The sequence below is a fragment of the Pollicipes pollicipes genome, unplaced genomic scaffold (genome assembly GCF_011947565.3).
Source record: "Pollicipes pollicipes isolate AB1234 unplaced genomic scaffold, Ppol_2.1 Scaffold_7261;HRSCAF=8764_pilon_pilon_pilon, whole genome shotgun sequence".
Classification (NCBI taxonomy): Eukaryota; Metazoa; Arthropoda; class Thecostraca; order Pollicipedomorpha; family Pollicipedidae; genus Pollicipes; species Pollicipes pollicipes.
Genome location: NW_023597054.1, coordinates 10,517,289 through 10,537,704, shown reverse-complemented (window position 1 = coordinate 10,537,704; position 20,416 = coordinate 10,517,289). Strand labels below are relative to the sequence as shown.

General features: G+C 53.2%; 1 protein-coding gene across 5 annotated transcripts in view; it reads left to right on the top strand.

Moving 5' to 3' along the window:
- Positions 1-395: 395 nt before the first annotated feature.
- LOC119113081 (LIM domain-binding protein 2) overlaps positions 396-20,416 on the top strand; it is a 32,962-nt gene continuing 12,941 nt past the window's right edge. For 4 of the 5 annotated variants that reach the window (XM_037237408.1, XM_037237407.1, XM_037237406.1 and 1 more), the window contains exon 1: positions 396-570. In XM_037237408.1, the coding sequence (XP_037093303.1) occupies positions 479-570 (92 nt within the window). In that variant the 5' untranslated portion in view covers positions 396-478. Of the gene's footprint in view, positions 571-17,879; positions 17,968-20,416 lie in introns of those variants that run through there. The other variant, XM_037237409.1, reaches the window with a different exon arrangement.

Genomic DNA, 20,416 nt, shown 5'->3' with positions numbered 1-20,416 from the left:
CTCGTGCCGGTGGTCCGCGGTGGCTGCGCTGACAGTGTTCCCGGTGCTGGACTCGGAGCCGGCGCCGGCCTGGAAGGGCCCGCTGGCGCCGGACGCCGGCGCGCCGGCCGGGCCGCCGTTCGGCCTGGCCGGGCCCGGCACGCCTCACTCGCAGCACAGTTTCACGCCGCCGGCCGGGCCCGGTCCGCCCGGCCCGCCGGCGCCGTTCGTGCCGTCGCCGGCGCCGTACGCGGCTCCGGCCGGCCCGCCGGTGGCGCCGCCGCCCGGCCTCCATCCGCACTTCAACGGCCTGGCCGGCGCGCCGGGCGCGGGCGGCGCGCAGAGCGGAGCACCGGCCTTCTCGCCGATGCCGCCCTTCAGCGGCGGCCCGCACGGGCCTCCGGCGCCGCCCGGGCCGCACGGGCCGCCCGTCGGCTTCTCCGGGCCGTTTGCGCCTCACGCGGGCCCGCCGTTCGGCCCGCAGCACCTGGGCGGGCCCATGCACGGTCCCGGCCACATGGGACCGGCACACCTGGGACCCGGCCACATGGGACCGCTGCCGATGGGACCCGACCACCGCCTCGAGCACGGGTGAGTAAGACACGGCAGCGGCCACGCTATAGGTGCTTGGCTACCCGGTCTAGTTTTCACATCTGATGAAAAGAGTGGAATTAGCATTGGTGTCCACATATATACTTAGGAGACCAGTATCTGTCTGACTAACATAACAATGGCATGGGACAAGTTAAAATAGATAGATTAAGGCATCTGCTACATCATCGCATAGTAGTTTTGTGCACGCACATAGACTAAGCACCACCTCAGGTTGAGTCACGTCAAAGGAACTGGGAGACGGTGCTTCTTTCTAAACAAGCTTGAATGCGCCTGCTTCCTTTGGCTGAGTTGTGTGATGTGGAGGGTGTATGGGTTCGCACCCGCATGACCTATAAAGGACATCAGCCACGCATCAGCAGGTGTTATAGGGCATGTGCTTCCCTCGTGTCAACCAGGTCAAGCGGTCAAATACCACTTCGGCCTGAATACGAAGTAGGATGCATGTTTTAGGTCCGTTGCTGTGATCAGTCCATTCAACATGCCTACTATGTGACCTCTTCTGTGTGTGGTTACTCAGTTGAACACGCAGTCGGTACACCCAAGCCCCAGGATGACCTGACGACGGGGTCTGTCGCGAGGCTACATGGCGCACAGCGTGGGTACGCACCAGCTGCAGGCCTCATTCAATAACGTTCACGCGTAAGGCTCCGCTGGGTGTCTGTCTCAGGGACAAACAAAGCCTGGGGATTAACCACTCAAAGTCTTCGACAGCACAGAAAGGTCGAACGTTTTGACAATAGTTAACACAACAAAAAAACTTAACGTATAATACAACGTAAGCATGATGCCAAATGACCAGCAACGTTATCTTGGCTGTCATCAGGACTGCGGCTGGTGCAGCGGCGTCTACATTTTTTGTTCACTGCGCCGGGTTTACATTGGCGTTTAGCTACTGTACTTGCCTGGATGTGGCAGTGGGTGCCGTACATGTCGTACTCCCCAATCCACACACAGCGGCGTCAGCGCGTACCCTCGCCACGTCGATTGCATACAAAACAAATTAAGCTGATGGCGTTTTGTGAACTCTGAAACCAACCTAGCGTTGTGGTCTTCTTTATAATTAAAAGAACACGCAGCTCCCGCTATTACCTTTGTTGTTACTCTGTTGCTGTGACCGTGTTTATATATTGCTACACTGTGGGGCTGATGCGTGCCGCGAAGTGTTTGGCCTTCCAGGAAACAGTTCGCAACGGCATGCGCCACGTTCCCATAAAGAGCGCATGTCTCCGCCACGTTTATAAGCCATGCGCAGTGCAGCCTTTCTATGGTTCAGTTGGTATACGTGTGAAACCCCCACTACGTTACCTCCAAACGACGTCGTATTCTTGAGAATTTAATATCATTTAACTGGCCTGGCACGTTTTCATGTTCCCGGAGCACCCAGAAAGAAATACATCAAACGTGATTACTTTCATGTGACCTTTCACGCGACCTACTTTCACGTGTCTTTGTGTGCGAATGCTGACAGATTCACGCCAACCGCAGCAATGAGTTGCGCTCCGGCTGCTTGCAAGATGTCACAACAGCCGAGCGAGCGCGGGCCTCTCGTGCTGACGCTGTTTGTCGTCCGTCTGTCCGTGTTTTGGCCCAGTGTGCGACGCGTACCTGCGACCTCAAGAAGCGAGGCCAAGCGGCTCACGTTTATCGAGACTAGAAGCATGTACTGTACAGGGCGCTGCAAATTTTGACATGCGCGGTCGCCTCTCGACCACAGCGTCCTAAGGCTATGGTTGGTGGCTGTGAAGCGGTGTAAACATGGTCACCAAAGGTATGTGGGTGGGCCGCGCATTCGAACGAAAAATCCTACCGGATATCTTAAAACATTTGTGAAAGGCTCACTTGCCATGGTGTTGGTTCATCTTATCTTATTTATGAATGCATCAACGGGTGGTACAAGTAACAACGAAATTTCGTGGCTTAAAACATAAATAAAACCAAATTTGCACAACGGAAAAGCCCATCAAAGCACATTGGTAGACAAAATTTCCAAATGCGCCATAAAACGCGCCCTCATGGGTCCACTTTCATAACAGCTTCTTTGTCACGAGTAACCCTTCCACAAAAAGCCCGTTCACGCCCGAAAAAAGCGTGTTTACACTATTCACGCCAGCACATGGCACATGAAGGCAATGAGTGACGAGACATGTGGACAGGCGCGATCCGTGAAAGCAGCATAGCAAACAAGATGGATTGTTTCTTCCGCTAAAAAAGCTAAGCAGAACAAGCTGTCATGCCAGGTGTGGCATGATTGTTCAATGCCAAAATCGAGATGATTGAGTCGATCTGGCAAAGACGGAGGTCTGCTAGCCACATGTTTGCAGGGATAATATGAGTTTAAACTTGAAACTCATACAACACCGCAAGCGATCCGAAATGTGCTCCGCAGCAACCCCGTCTAGCGACTTAGCATATTGCTGAGCCTGCATAGGAGGATACAGGGTGAGTTTTGCAAACTGCTTGTCCAATCGAAAGCATTGCCGCCCATTCCAGAGTATAGGGTTAAAACGGGAGTATATGAATGCTTCAGATACAGTGCTGGAATAACCAAATAAAGTAACGCCTACAATTAAGCGGGCGAAGTTTGTCTGGTGCATCAGTGTGTCAAGAATGCAACGATTGCAGGAATGTCGGGTTGCGCTGCCCGCAAAAGTAACAAACCTAAGGGAACAGCGGAATGTTAAGGTCAGCATCAAAAGATAGTCAATATTTGCAGGTGAGTGAACTCGCAAGACCCGCGCTTCGACATTTGGCTATGTCTTGCCTGAATGTTCATGTTATTTTATGCATAGGCGGAAACAAGGGAGTGAGAAAGTAGGTGACATGTCATAGTATAGAGGCACACTGAAATCCTGTCTAGGGCCGGCATGGCTTCGAAATCATTAGACAGTCGGCTAAACTGTCGGCAACCACGCCTCAACCGTATAAGACAATTACGCCGTGTTCGCACTGCTCCTTTGGCATGCACTGTGGCTACTCCAGCCGTCACCACGCCGCGTCACCCGAACATCGAGCTGACGCGCGACCGCTATAGTGATGAACGATCGCATGATGCAGCATAGCTCTGGAACGTCCAACTGTTTGAAATGGCGAACCAGTAGCCCCAATACCCGTTTCTACAATGGTGTCAATTTGGGGTGCAGACGCTAGTTTGCCTATTCTTTGCGAAATCACGCCGATCTCGAATGGCAGAAAAATTGGTCGGAGCCCAGATTTTTAAGAAGTGCGGTGCACCTAAAGGCTGGTTTGTAAATGTCTCACAACTGTGGACGTACTCTTGAAAGAGCCCCGCATCAACCGAGCAGGTAACCGGTAGCCTTCGACGGAATTTTTATCAACAAGTCAGGCGCTGAGGCCGGATTTCAGTCGATTTACCGTTAACATGTGCATGTACATTGTGAAGAGCATCGGGTACACCAGGCGACCCACAGAGATGCCAGGAACAAGCGGACACCAATCGGAACCTTTCCATCTGCGAACTCCCTATGTTCCTTGCCACAAAAACACAGAGTACCAAGCATCAAGTGGGCAAGGTCCGTGGTATACGACGGAATTCGTGTTTACCAGCGTCGCGTGCTGACGTTGTGAAGTGAGGTTCGCTTTGAAATAACATCGCGTAATTTCACTTTTTGTCCATATTGCATACCCCAACATTTCTTCCCTGGATTGCAACAAGGACAATGTCTGCTAGAATGAAACGAAGGGAATGCTACCTGAGACCAAAACAGCTGTCAGTTCTCTGCGATGTACAGCAGACAGCCAACCAAAGAGCAAAACATATGCGGCACCTCCCGAACAACAGGGTCATAGCAACGTCCAACACCCAAAATGGCTCAAGCGCGCACTTGAATACGCACGTCCAAACGAGCATTAGCAGACGCATTTGTCCCAAGCGACTCACCGACGGAGCAATGCTCGCACCTGCTCCCAGTCTACATACAACCATGAGAAAGAGAGAGAGCCAGCCTGCAGCCGAGGGAGAGGACGAAGCTAGCTAGGACATGGCCGAGCCAAGTTCCGAACAAGACAACGGTGATAACTGTAGCACCGCCCGGCCTGCAGGACATAGGTGTTAGTCCGGTCGCGAGTAATAGCAAGTCAGTTGTGGAGGGAGGACCGCCGCGGGCGAAATAGCTGCATTCGGCATCGCCTGGGCATTCCGTGCCCGCCTCCCAAGGCCCTGTTGGCGTACCCAGGACCACCCGGCAGTGCACACAAGACGGGGCTAAGAGCGAAAACGGGTCAAGAGCACGATAATCCTCGCCTGAGCTCCAATGAGTTGGAGTGCGCTTAACGAAACCAGGCGTCTCTCGAGGACAGGTTCTCCCGGGTTTCCCCGGAGACGCCATTCCAAACACATCCTCCGGAGCTCATCCCGAGCTACTTCCAGTGGACGGAGGTAACGAATCAAGTATTCGGCAACTTGCCGCGCACGTCGTCACCATGTAACGTCGCACGTCGTCACCATGTAACGTCGCACGTCGTCACCATGTAACGTCGCACGTCGTCACCATGTAACGTCGCACGTCATCACCATGTAACGTCGCACGTCGTCACCATGTAACGTCGCACGTCGTCACCATGCGTGTCACGTCGTCACCAGGTGTGAGGGTTGGACGACTGAACACTTGCGGTCTGTCCCCCTGTCAGGCATGTTTCAGCCATGCTCTCCTTCCGTTCCCCTTCCTGTTGCATTGGTCCCGACCCGGGCTCGGTGTGGACAGCTGTATGTTGGTCCGGATAAATATCCAAATGGGGTGTCCCCGACCTGGGGGATGGGCCGGTGCCAGGCACCGTGCAAGCGGCATTACAGAGGGAGGAGAGGGCGGCAATGACCTTACGCCATAATATAAGTGACCTGTTTGTCGTTGGCCACTTGCAGGCTGGCAGATGAGCGAAGATCAGAAGAAGACTTATGGGTACGAATTGTAGGCGTTTGCTGTCATCGAGTGGCTAGAGAGGGGAGAGTGGGGAAGATGGAAGAGGAGGTGTTTCACCTATCCGATCCCTGCCACTGGAGTGCCGCTGTCTCCTTCGTTTTCTCCCCATTTTCCTCTCTATCCACCTGAGGATGGCGGACGCCGAAAGCCCATGCCCTCAACTGTTCTTCTGATCTTTGCTCATATGCTAGGTCTACAAGTCTCCAACCGCAAACAGGTCAGGTCGGTTAAGCATCATGAGCTCAGAGTTCTGATGCTAAGATATCGTTCGTCATTTTACCAGGGGGAGCTAGTTAGAGTCACTCCATGGTAGATCGACCAGAAGACAACAGGGCATCTCCTTCAAATGTAACGAAAACACGTCTATCACATAATTATACGGTCAAAACTCGATAGTACAAAGCTTAGAGCCGTACGGAGTACAAATTAAGAACAAGGAGCGATTGAAAATACACGATGGCGTTACGAACCCTATTTCTCGATTTGCTCTAGCAAGCACAGTGTGCGAGGTATAATTCTTGAGAAGAGTGAAATGGAGATCTGAATATCACATTTTTTTTAAAACATGGGTCCATACAGAAATAAAGTTCAGCCAGGTAAATAAATATCTATACACAACCTTATACACACATATATATATATATATATATATATATATATATATATATATATATATATCTATAGACCCAGTCTGACATTTGACGACTTAATTTTCTTGAAAACATGTTCGTTTTGATTTTCTTTAAGCTAGTTTCCGACGCAGTGAGCCGATCGGCCTGGTCTCCCGACACCGGCCCGTCGGCTTCTGGCGTGCCGCCGTGCGTGATCCAACAATGTTCAAATTCGATTTTTGCCCGTTCTGGAAGAGACCCCATCGATTTCTTTGTTTAGTCTGAACGGCAATAAATTGGTTGATGTAATACAAAAATTAAATTGATGTAATAGAGCATACCGATAATAACAACAAAATGGTCTTCAGAAAATAGAGTAAAAGATCAGACCAGCTCACCGTGTATGTCTGGTTAACTTTGAATATAATAATTAAATAAAACCCTTGTTTCAGAAAATACATGCATTTAGGTTTCTGATGCACTTTTTCCAAACATTATACTTCGCAAACTATTTTCACTAGAGCGAGTTCAGAATAGGTTTCGGACGTCAACGCATATTTGTATCTGCTTCTAGTTGCTCACCGGTGCGCCGTACATCTCTAAGCCTTTCCCAATCATGTTTTGGTCGTATAATTACTTCATAGACCTGTCCTCGCCACTTCTGAAGGGGGAATCTTGTTGAAACCACCTCCGCGGTCTTGAACTTGTTGAAACCAAATCCACGGTCGATTTGTCGTGGAATGACCCTAGACGACATTTTCATGCAAAAATTAGTTTAACATTACTGTACGTTTCAACCTGGACTGCTGTTCACAAGTCAGCATGAGCCCATCTTGAAACGTAAATTTCTGTGAAGATAATCAATGTTTGAATTATAATGTTGTTCAACCGGTGCCTCCTGGTACATCGAAAGTCGATAACTCACCATAGAACTCCAAACTCAATGCCGAAAAAGGAGCTGAATACCATTATTTCATATATCAAGTGATATGGGTTTATTTTTCTCTATCTACTGTCATTCACAACGTTTTATATCGATGTGATGTGATGTGTGATGTGAGAACGTCGTAACATCTCCATGGAAGGCGGGGAGCAAGGTCATTACGCGCGAAGGTCGGCAAGTCGGAGGTATCCGTCGACAGCCGGCCTTAGCGCTCGCGTGCTAGTTCAGGTGGTATAGGTAATAGCTTGGGGCTAGAGGTCATGCTAATACGGTCGGCAACAGGCAAGTCCGTTGTGATTTGATGTGAAGGTGGAGCGAGGAAACGAGACATGCCACAGAACGTTCTATATTGGAAAACGGGGCGCAGGGAAACTGGACTCAAGTGATCGAACAATTCTTTCCACAAGCTTTTGTTATGCTCGCGACCCGCGCGATCTTTTACGTGAATTTCGTGTCGAGGATAACGAATTTTGCGATTTGCTCTACGTCACCTAAGAGATAGTACATTACACTGAGATGCATAAGTCCATTGTGAAGCCCAGTCAGTTATATCAGCTGGCCGGGAGGAACTTCTCATCTTATTTGCTTGTCATTTTCGGTGCCGTGTTCGGTGCCGTGTCAACGAGTCATTCCAAACGAAATCGTCGTATGCTATGCCCTAGAAATTGTGTGGAATGTCTGATTTATGGGTCCCATAAAGACCCTTCCCATGCAAACCCAACAATTTCAGTACTCTTTAATGGTCACCCAATGCACGAAAACTTTAATTCATCCGCTCGATGAATTACTGCCGCATACATGACCCCTTTCAAGACGTCCAACGGTAACTTGCACGGGCAGCCAGGTGGATCAATGCTCAATAGGCAGCTTACGCAGGGAGTGACCATTGTCTCCAGTATCCCTTCCGGATTTAAAGCGCAAACTTTTACAAATTCGGGGAAATTGAGTGAAGAAATGACTAACCGGCCGTGCATATGCTCGGACAAGTACACTGCGTCACAAGCTTCGTGCGTTCGCCTGGATGGCCCAATGGTGAGAACATGGCCGGCCTCCCCGAGGGATTCATTTGGACGGCACGCCTTGCTCTTGAGGTCAACATAAGTGAAATGAGATTTGAACGAACGAGCGCTTGAACGTTTCGATTTTGAGTGGGGTTGATATGAGATGCACCGAGTATGTATTTGAGCTGATTTGTGCCTTCCGGTTATTACCATTCATTACCATCAGATCCAACCTAAGCTCCGTCCATTGGATTTGTGATACATTCAGCGGGCATTTCGATAGATGATAGACATGGCGTATACTGTGCTCCGAGCTTAAACTGACTGGCGTATCCACAAATGCATCCGGTCTCTAGCCAACCGAGTAGTCAGTTGTCGGACAGGGCTTGCGAGGTCCCTTAAGGTGTCGATTTGGTGGCTCAGTTACTCTAACGTTTTTGCTCATAGGTGAGTCAACTTATTTAACGCATTACATTGCTTGGTACCCTTGGGATGTAGCCCTCGATAATCACGAGCTCTGACGGCTGACAGGAGACGAGAAAACCACAGTGCTTATTCATTGTGAAATTGAGGCATCGGACGTAGTCGTTGCCTTGCGCACCACGTGTTGTCCCATGGAAACTCGTTGCTAAACATGGGCACAACGATCTTCCAAGACAGCATCCCTAATTTCGCAGTGTTTTGGCCCCCTACCCTGATCTATTAAAACATAAAATCGTACGCATAGAAATGAATACTATGCTGAGACAAACCGCTTAGCGTTTGTCCCATCAGAAGTATACAAGCGGTTCTTGAGACGTCTGGAGGGGTGGCATAATCTGCCCTCCCTGCAGGCGAACGTAAATGTCACATATCGCAGATGATGTGGTTAAAATTGAGACTTTCTGCACGGACTTAGGTGTATCGCTGTCTTTACGGCAAGGTATGGAAGGTGTAGCAAAATCTAAGGCGGGTACCTAACTAGATCTAGCTGAATTGCTGCAGATCTGCTTTATTGGACACCAGTGAGACTATTCAACCCAAGCGTCGCTTCCCACCAGTGTCGCAACGAATGGAGTGAATAATTGTCAAGTTGGCAGTGATCGTTCAATCACGTCACTAATACGTAAAACCTGAATCCCCGCAATCGTTAAACTGAGAATGAAAGGTTTTAAAGAGCTTTGTGCTCAACTATGGAAAATCTTAAGGCAAATATCATATCTTCTCGCTGTTTTTAATTGTATACCGAGAAAGACAAAATGGCTGACACAGCTGTAGAAAGGAGATTTCAACTCTTTACTCATTATGTAGCCCTTGTCACACATCTCATTGATATCTACGTGACCAGCGTCGATACTACACAGAAGGGCGATTTAATTGGGGACGGAGGCAGCCGGTCGCGGTGACGGGAGGGGGGCTCTCTGATCCGAACTGGAACGGTGTCCATAAGACGCTATGAAAGGTGCGCCTCAGTGCGGAACGGTGTCCATAAGACGCTATGAAAGGTGCGCCTCAGTGTGGAACGGTGTCCATAAGACGCTGTAGAAGGTGCGCCTCAGTGTGGAACGGTGTCCATAAGACGCTATGGAAGGTGCGCCTCAGTGCGGGCCGTCACTTCCGACGATGCTCGTGCTCTTGAAGACGATTACGAAAGGCGCTGTGCTTGATCAGGCCAGCATGATGATCTCAGTGATAAGTCCCAGAGCGGCAGGAATCAGGAGGAAAGCCCTCTTCAAGGGCAAGAACGCTACCTGGGCAGTAACTCAGGATGAAGGGCCACACTGGACTGCAGGACAACAACGTCTTAGCTGTACACTGCTGCCGCTTTCGGTGACTGGCACCGGAATTCTCGCGGGGAAAAGGTCCGGTATGTCAGGAGGAAGGGATCAAGCTACGGATGTAGGGTTAGGATTCCCAAAAATATCACTTTGACACTACATTAAGAAGTAACACTCCATCGTTACCCTGTGCACTACTGGAAGGTCCTAGAGGTCCAAAATCGTCGGTTTTGAGGGAAGGAAAGAGCACATGTAGCTTGAGATTTGTTAAGAAGCTGAACGATTCCTTATGTTGTTGCGTCCATATTTCGACCTCAGCCCGTCTCCTAAGCAGTGGAGGTCATACAAACCTACATGCCTTTCCAGGCATTTGTTATATCCTTATTTCGACCTCAGCCCGTCTCCTGGGCAATGGAGGTTGTACAAACCTGCATGTCTTACCTGGCATTTGACAACCCCATAGTTGTACGTAGCTGTGAGGGGGACACAGCGTGGCAGCCCCATAGTTGTACCTAGCTGTGAAGGGGACACAGCGTGGCAGCCCCATAGTTGTACGTAGCTGTGAAGGGGACACAGCGTGGCAGCCCCATAGTTGTACGTAGCTGTGAAGGGCACACAGCGTGGCAGCCCCCATAGTTGTACGTAGCTGTGAAGGGGGACACAGCGTGGCAGTCCCATAGTTGTACGTAGGCTGTGAAGGGACACAGCGTGGCAGTCCCATAGTTGTACGTGGCTGTGAAGGGGACACAGCGTGGCAGTCCCATAGTTGTACGTAGCTGAGAAGGGGACACAGCGTGGCAGCCCCATAGTTGTACGTAGCTGTGAAGGGCACACAGCGTGGCAGTCCCATAGTTGTACGTGGCTGTGAAGGGGACACAGCGTGGCAGTCCCATAGTTGTACGTGGCTGTGAAGGGGACACAGCGTGGCAGTCCCGTAGTTGTACGTAGCTGTGAAGGGGACACAGCGTGGCAGTCCCATAGTTGTACGTAGCTGTGAAGGGGACACAGCGTGGCAGTCCCATAGTTGTACGTAGCTGTGAAGGGGACACAGCGTGGCAGTCCCATAGTTGTACGTAACTGTGAAGGGGACACAGCGTGGCAGCACGTTGTCGAATGAAGAAATTCTCGCGAGGCTGCCTGGTTGAAACGAACGGCTGTCCGCCACTGCCGTTAAATATGAAAAGCAGGCATCCAAAAACTCAAGTGATGCTCGCCAACGACCTCACAAGATTGTCAGACCTATAGAGAAAATGTCTCAAATTGTTTTAAAGTAATAGAGCATTGCTGTCATGAATATCGGCGAAAAAGCCCCTAGAGTTACTATGGCTGTCGTCAACCGCTTCAGACAGACAAGAGACCCTAATGGCTATATTGAAATGGTTGTAGACTGTATAATGTTGGAGCACCGGTTTGCGGTTAAATGAGGCACTGAAAAGGCCAGAAAACACCTCAACTGGACCTTTTAAAGCTAAAAAACAGATTGAAAAACACAGACAAAGATTGTAAAATTATAAAAATGCGCTGAAAGCGATCGAGTGCCCCTCACCCTCTCCCTCCCCTCTCCACGCGACGCTGCAACAACATGACAACTCATATCACCAGGCAGCACTCCACACGATTACAGAATCCGTGTGTGGAGATGGTGCATAGCAGGTTTACCCGATATGCCAGTGCCGCCTCCAAATGCACAGCTTGAGACTGGGTCCATCTCATCGCGTGGAAGGGAACAATTTACGGCGCCCTGGGCCTTCCGATTCTGGAAGTCTAGTGACGCCTGTGTTATTTCATCTCTGCGGCGCGCTGACACGTTGATCAATGACCAGTCAGCGTCATGTCTACTTTCGGCAAAGCGCCGGCTCCTGGGTCATTTACTTAAACGCGAGCTGTGTTTGGTGGTCGATAACGCATTTGTGCATCTAATGATGCCCATCCTAGTGCTTGCTCAGAGTCAGACATGAAAGGCATGTGTTTAACAACGTCTTAAAGGTTACTGAGGCAATTGCTGTTTTGGCGTCATTTTGTTGCGCTTAGAACGCAAACACAATTTAATCTGCCTGAGAGCTGGTTGAGTCCGGATTCCATGCCTACCCCAGTGTTGGTTACGCCCATAGACCCTGGTGGGTGCAGAGGTCGATTACACAATGCATTGTACGTCAGGTAAAAGTGGTGCATAATGACACCAACTGCAAAACCGTCAACAGATACGAATCTTCAGGCACTGGCATGCACACGTCTGTTATTATTGACAGAAGTTCGAACGGGGTTGAATGCATTTGAGGGGCAGCATTGCACTATGACACCAATTGGTTTGACGCTGGGTGCACGAAGCCGTCAAGGGCGCTAGCTTCGTCGCGTATCTTGCTGGTGACAAAATGGTGGCAGTGGGAACGCCCTGACACGTCTCCGGTCTTTGGTTCGGCCTCCTTCGATGGCAATCGTTGGCTTTTGACGGCGGCGGTCGGCAGCGTCGCAGCTTCTCGCGGCAGTCGTGGCAGTGGCCGGCGAAACACCCATCAGGTGGCCCGGCTGGAACGGCGGCTCGGCGCCCACCGGTCCTGAGCTCGCGCTGCCAGCAGCTCAGCTGCGCCGCTCTCCGAGGCCGGCCTTCTGTGGCCGTCGCTGAGGAGGGACTTCAGTGTCACCACGCTCTCCATGACACGCATGTACGTATGGATGATGTGAGGCGTTCCTGTAGGCAGTGCTTCCGGAGCGCGTGTCTTTTTAAATGGCCTCTTCATGCTGTGAAACTTGTCTACACTTCTGGATACATATTAGGGCTTACCACTCATTTTCCGGAGATTGTGGGATTGTAAACGTGACTGCTTCTTTCGATAACGCATCTAAGCGATCCACATTCATGCGGAGTCGCCTAAGTTCATTCCTGGCACTGTCTTCTTTGCCAACCGATATCAGATGGAAGGTTCATTGTTACCCTGCGACGTCCGGAATCACCCGCCGTTTTGACTCGCGCGTCATCTTCCTCACTGGATATTGCTGCGTCATCCTCCCGCCCTCGCCCGTCCCTCGCCCTCGTCGCTGGACACTATCTTGGGATTCTTCCCTCCGGTTTAATTGCTCGCTGGATACGCCCCTGCCGTGCCCTTGCCCCGCCTCCACCCTCCCCTGACACCGGTCCGTAAATGCGTCTCTTCAATGACCTCACGCACCCCGCCAACTGCTCGCTGGGAACGCTCCTGCTGTTTTCTTTGTCTGTCCGCGCTCTTCAACAGGCCCGCTGAATGCACGTTTTTTCCGCCATGGGTTTGATCCTCGTCCTCGCCCCGCCCTGACTGCACCCCTGCCGAGTCCTCCACCCCCGCCGGCTGGCGGCGCCTCTGCGGTGACCACCCCCGATCTCCACACGCGCCGGGCCGCTGGCGGACACGGCACCTGCCGCGCCGCCCCGGCCCGGTGCCGTCGCACTGGCCGGTATTGATAATCCAGGCGGCCGGCTTGCTGCCGCCCCGCGCCGAGGCTAGCGCGCCGCCGTCGGCCCGGGTAGAGGCTGGCGGGCGGGCTGGCCGGCGGCGGCGCGGCGCCGGTGCTCGCTGCAGCGGCGGCGACCAGTCGGCGGTGGGGCGGCCGCGCCGAGCGCACGGAGGGGCGGCGGCGTGCGCGACGCCGGTGCAGTGGTCAGTGCTTGTGGTGCGATTGGTGCTAGCGCCAGCAGGAGGAGGGGGGGGGGGGGGGGGGGCCGTTCAGAGCCGCGTGCCCCGCTCCAGTCCTTCCTTGTCCCTCTCCCCCGGCTCCTCTTTTGTTGGATCGGCTGGAGGCGCTGGCAGCGCGTGCGTGCGACGCCGGGGTCAGTCGCCCCTGCCGCGCCCCGTCTGCAGGCCAAGGCAGATGGGGAGGGGGACGGGCAGGCCTTGCAACGAGCACTGCTGGCTTGGAAAAGACCGGCTGATGTGTTTTGCCTCCGAAACTTAGCTGGTTCCAGTAATGAAAGCCGAGTGCATTGACAACCTCCGCCAACACGGAAGTTATTACATTGTTTTATTTGTTACCGAGGGGTAGGTAGGTTTTCGTTGCCGGTGGAGCGTTGTTAGTTGGTCATAATTCACCAGGTAGGGCAGGCAACTCCAGGTCGATACGCGCTTGGCAGTGTTCGGCGATGAAATCCTAATGACGTTGAAATTTGCAGATAGTCCCAATGAGACGTTGAGAGGGTGGATTATTCTCCGCAAGAATCATCCGAACGAATCAATGGAATAATGGATAGCAAGTTTTAAAACGAACCCGTTCGATATGCGTGCGGATTGGTGCGCCGCTCGCTATCCATCAGCGGAGCTCATACATCAGCTCTCGGTTTGCCGACATAGTTTCACGCTGCCGTTTCCAGTTTAATAATTTTAGCGGTTATCTGCTCCTGGCCAGCTCCCAAGCTAATGTTGAGTATAAATTGCCGGCATTCTGGCGCGCCCGCTTGTGTTGTGAGACGGGCAAGGCCGGCGTTCTTCCGGGGGTCTAGCCGATGGCCGCCTGGTGAGGAGATAACACGGGGGGGGGGGGGGCAGCAGCGCGCTGCTGGTGTGACCTCAGTGGGGCGGCGGACGGTCACCGTCGCTAGTCACCTGTCGCCTGGTGAGAAGGTGGCACGGGGGGGGGGGGGGCAGCGCCTGGCTGGTGTGACCTCAGTGGGCGGCGGACGGTCACCGTCGCTAGTCGCCTGTCGCCTGGTAAGAAGGTGACACAGGGGAGGGGGGACAGCACCCAGCTGGTGTGACCTGAGTGGGGCGGCAGACGGTTACCGTCGCTAGTCGCCTGTCGCCCGGTAAGAAGGTGACACAGGGGGGGGGGGGAGGGCAGCATCCAGCTGGTGTGACCTGAGTGGGGCGGCGGACGGTCACCGTCGCTAGTCGCCTGTCGGCTGCGGCACGTCCGCTGAGGAGCGCGGCCGAGCCGCCCGCCGCGGCGGGAGCGGCTCCCGCTGCGCCAGCCGGGCCGCCGCCTCCACGCGCTGTATTCAGTCGGCGGCTGGCGCTCGGCTCTGGCCGCGCGCATCCGGCGGCTATTATCGTCCTTTTTCGAGACGAATGCCCGCCGCGCCGCTAATGCAGGCAAGAGGTAATAAGAGAACTGGAATCAACTAGGAGCTCCCGGTTTGTCTTAGAGACACGCCATGAACCAGCGGAATTGGCCCTGCTGAAAAATATCTTTTGAGTATTAGAAGATGGCGGGCCGTCTTTCCCGACCTGCCTGATATCTTACCGTTGTTTTGGAATTTTCTCGACATGTTGTAACAGTTTTACAAAGTCTTCGTTGGGAAGGCCTCAGTCCGTCAGGATGCGAGTATTACCTGGTGGTTTTTACTTTACGACAGCGTTTTAGTCCATGGTTTTTCAACTGATTACAAAGCGTAAAAGGTACGATGGTCCAGCTGTTATGGATTTCCGGGGGCTGAAGGATTGAAGTGCAAGATGTACGACATGTTTTCTTCTCTTTCTAGACAACATGGTATCTGGACATTCCCTGTTGCGCCCAATCGCCTAAACTCTAGATTTTAAAGAGAGCTGTCGTTTCACATCAAAGTGTGTGTTAACAGAAAGGCAATCTAGTCATTTCTTAACTTCTAGAGACAGCGTCATAAATAATGTATATCACCGACCCCGTTTTGCTGGGATTCCTATGAAATGGAGAAGTTGTGATTAGTTTCCCACAGCTGCTGGCATTTAAAGCCCACTGAATTTTTAATCGAACAAAATTGGATAGCTTTAGATAGATTGCCCTGTTATAATCACGGGTTAGATGTCGACGGTCCACGTATTAAAACACTACGCCTCCAACCAGATCAGCTGATGCTGCAGCTAAGCTTGGCTTCCGCGCATGTGTTTGGGCTGGGAATCTCTCCGCGATGCGCAGCATGGTTCGGCTCACCAAAATAATCCGGAATAATCCCTGTCTTGTGAATAATTCGATATCCCGTCAAATATGCACATACGTGTCCGGACGGTACGGTGGCGATGTCCACTGCCGTCAGTCCTGGCACCCTGCCATACTCGGCCTGCCCCGCCCTGGTCTGATCTCCTGCCTCGTCCTGGTCTGAGCTTCTGCCCCGCCCCGGTCTGAGCTTATGCCCCGCCTTCGTCTGAGTCCTGCCCCGCCCTGGTTTGAATGACAGCCTATCCGTGGTCTAAGCCGCTGCCCCGCCTCGGCTTGAGTCCCTAGCCCCCGCAGGTTTGAGCCTCTGCCCCGCCCGGGTCTGAGTCCCTGCCCCCCCTGCCTTAGCCCCTGCCCCGCCTTGGCCTGAGCCCCTGCCCCACGCAGGTATGAGCCCCTGCCCCGCCCCAGCCTAAGCTCCTGTCCCGCCTCGGCCTAAGCCCTTGTCCCCGCAGGTCTGAGCCCCTGCCCCGCCCCGGTCTGGTCCTTGCCCGCCCCGGTCTGGCCCTTGCCCCGCCTCGTTCTGACCCCTTGCCCCGCGCAGGTCTGAGCCCCTGCCCCGCCCCTGCCTTAGCCCCTGCCCCGCCCTGTCCTAAGCCCTATTCCGATGCATGCGAGCCCTGCAAAGCGTCGCTCTATCGATTTCCTGAGCCGGCGGCCGTGGTGCCCGGGCCCGGCTAGTTTCTGTATCTCATTGATTTAATGTCGCCGGGGCGAGTCAGTGTTGAAACACTGCGGACCGGGCCGTGGAGCGTGTGATGAGCGCCGTCTCCGCTGCCGGCTGTCGGCGGTGGCCCGCACAGCGGCCGCTGAGCGGGTTGGCACGACCTGACAACCAAAACATGTCGGCGGCGGAGCTGGACAAGTGGACACAGCCAGCCACCCCCGGCCGGGCCCTCAGCCGGGCATCAAACACCGACTGCTCTAACCAAGGCCGGCCAGGCGTGCAGCGGCGTGCCAGCACACCCTGGCCGCTTTCGGCGAACGTTGCTTTCCTCCATATTTTACGGGCGGCACTAGGGAGCCTGTGGCACTAATGGACGGTCTCAACAGCAGGCTGGTTGAAGATTTATAATATGCACCTTGCATGCGCCACACAGAGGGACCGTAGAGAATGGCACGCAACTCCAGTGCGAACTTGTGGCACTTGGTTCGGCGGAGGCATAAAGCTCAGAAAGCTCAGCAGTCATCACAAATCCCGACATCAAGGACACCTACCCTCCACACTGCAATAATATTGTCGAGATCACTGGACCTGTTGAACCGACGTTGCCATTTACTGCACGATTATACTACCACACGACAGCCGTTTCATTTAGGAAAACGTCAGCAGCATATTGGTATGCTTTACGGGAACTTTTCGAACTCAAACGTAATTCAGTTCGTTCTTAACACAGCCGAAGGTCTAAATAACGGGACTTGCTGTGGCCCGTCCTTCTGACGGTCGTATACATTACGCTACGGGCATGCGCTGGACGCGACCCTGTGGAGGTTGGCGGGAAAGTTCGCCCCTGAACCGATCCGTTCTCTCTGTTTGTGCTCTCGGCGGTGGGCCCTGTTCTCCCGCCCTCCGCGACCCCTAACCTGAACCGGCACGGCGGGACGCACGGCTCTGAACGCGACCCTCTGACGACGGAGCAGGGCCGTGATGACCTGCGGCGAGTGGAGCGGCGCCGCGGGCGCGGGGTCAGACAAAGTCGGCAGCACGGCTCAGCGGTGCCGTCAGTCGGCGTGACCGCCGGCCGCGCCCCGCCAGCCGACGTCGTCTGGACCCCGAGCCGGCTCAGGTCGCCCGGCTGACGCGCCGCCCGCTACCAGCTCCGAACGCTGCTGTGATAGCGCCGCTGGGCGCGCGGCGACAGACGCCGAACCGCTGGACGTGGTGCCGTCCAGCCCGACGTCCCGGCGCGGCATCGGGGCCGCGTGACGTCACATCGTGATCCGTGTGACGGGGGACGGTGATCCGCGAGTCTGCGTGGCGTGCCGCCCGGGCACCGCCGGTGCAGCGAGGTCGCGACCGTGTTGGCTATGCCGGTGAAGACCAAAGGCGAGCGTCGTCCGTCCAGCCGGCCGTCCAGCCGACCGGCCATGCAAGAGCAGGCGGTGCGCCGCCGCCGCCGCCCGCCGCCGCCACCGCCGCCGCCGCCGCCGCCCGCCGCCGCCGCCGCCACCGCCGCCGCCGCTGCCGCCGCAGCAGCAGCCACCGTTTCCGATGCAGCACCCACCCTTCATGCATCCGATGATGAGGTATTTGGATGAGCGTGTGGTCGGGCCGCCGCGGTGTCTGGCAGGGTTGGTGGAAAACAAGCGGATCTTCAGCTGCTCGGGATATCGGGCTGGCCTGCGATATCACATATCGTGCATGTATCTGCCCAGCCCCATGACGTGCGCCATGATCTGCGAATTTATGCGCCCACGCAATGTTAGGCTCTGGACGTTTATCCGCTGCTGGTACTTGGATGTGGACGTTTATCCCTTGCTGGCGCTCGGATGTGGACGTTTATCCGGCATCGTTATAACGTAATGTGAATGCATGAGCAGTTACCCGGCCGCTGATGTCGGGGCCTGGTCATTTCGCCACTCAAGAGTATGAAGGCCTGGTCATTCCCCACCTCCGCGATGTATTGATCAGAAAGTCGCCATCCCGTGACGTGGTCCGGACTTGCCCCCCCCCCCCCCCCCAACTCTCCTGCGATGTAAAGGTTTGGATATTTCGCTAGCAAACAACGTGCGGTCCGGTTTCTTATCCAGCCCTTACGTGGGGATTCCATGTCGGCGCTCGCATTATCGGAATCCGAACCTCCACCCGCGATGTGGCGAAGCTGGCGACGATCCACTTCTACTCGGGACCAGACAGTCAGAATCTGGACATCTCTCCACCACGTGACATGTTGGACGGCGCTGACAGACCGTGCGCATATGCTTTCCGCGATGTGGTGGCTGTAGCATGTATCCAATATTCCCTCTGTGCGTTGTTGAAGGGAGTGTCCCGCCTTTGGAGCATATTTCAAAAACATGCTGCTGGAAAACTTCAGGACTAGTTACGTGTATTAATAGCAATGGGCATCGTCACTGCAACATCGTCAAGACATAATGAAATATCAATTTTAACTATTTTTAGCTGAAATTGCGCTGCCACGCTTTGTAAATGTACCATGCCTTTTCCCTGAAGTCGCGACTACCATCGTCATGACAACTACCGTGCGCAACACTACTTGTTGCGAACAAAAGGAAGTCTGTGATTGGTCCACCGGGCAAGGGCTTGTGACCGAGAAGTGCATTGGCTGATGTTTGAACCAGTGTGTTACATGGACCATGTGATATTCTTATTTCCAAAACCAAAGTGCCCTTCGAAAACAGCCACTGTAATAAACACAGTAGGGGAGAGATGATAGTCATAGTACAACGTTTCATTCAGTTCGCGGGGTAATAGCTTGATGTTCGCGTAACTTTTTGTCCAGAGTGCTTCAAGCTTTCATAGCATTTGTTATGCAAACATTTTGACGCATACGTGTGTTGCAAACATTAGAGAAAACACACGTCGGAAACAGCAAGGTAAATGAAATCATTATTTTTACAGCGGTAAACAGAGAGTCAAATGATATTTCTTTCGCAGATTCGGCCACTTCAAGTCGAAATCCTGAGCTATTCGTAAGGATTTGGAAACAAATGGTTTCACTGATCAATCTTACGCGTCTGATATTACGATAAGCGAAAAGTACAAAGAGGTGGGATGCTCTTTTTGATGTATGTTCAAGCCATGTTGCTCCAGTATCTTACCCGAGATGCGACGGTCTTGACTTACAACCACCCGTCATCAGACATAATGGGCATTCGTGTAAATTGTTAAGCCGTATTGGACCTATCCGGCAGAATGGCCTGTTCGTCTAGCTTGTGACAATCAAAATTACCGTGTCAGTCGGAACGGCCATAAACCGGAATAATTTACGAGCTTGAGATGACTCAATACGAGCGCTTTCCCGGCATGCGATGACTCAGTGAGCCATTCATCGGACCCGCCTCCTTGAGACAACGTACATTGCTCCGGTTTGCGGCAAGTCTGTTTGGGTGTCGAGAAAGTCCAAGACTTTATTCGGTCGGTGACGGTGCACTGTCTGCACGCTGGAATAGCTGTAATATTTGCGGAGCTGCTTGCGTGTAGCTGCAGCTGTGGACCATGCACTTGCCCGTTCCGGATGTCTGGAGGTCGAGGCGTGTTCTACATTTGATGACTGAGGCGCTTCGCGAACACCGCTAGGTTTCTTTACTTCGTAAACTTTTGCATCCAAGCCCTTCGATTGGTGTCACCTACCTTTCTTAAAACTCAGCATAACAGGGGACCTTGATCGGTGAGATTTCCAGTGTTTGCTTCTTGTGTTTTGCTTCACTGCACGCATATCTATATATAGATATATCAACATGTCCGCGTACCCGCAGGTGCGTGAAACAGTAACAAGTCGAATCGAATTCGCGCCGAATTCGTCTTATCTGAATTCCGAAAGAATTCGCGCCGAATTCGTCTTTTCCCATATCCTGCAATTATGGCATCGCAAGTTATGCGATGTTAGAACCACCATTACGAGAACGCTGCAATTCCTTTTACACCCATCGTGTTTGCACCCTAGTCGCACAAACATAATCTCGCGTAAAACTCGACATCAGTATTTGTATGAACAAGCATCGACTTTCGTGGCCG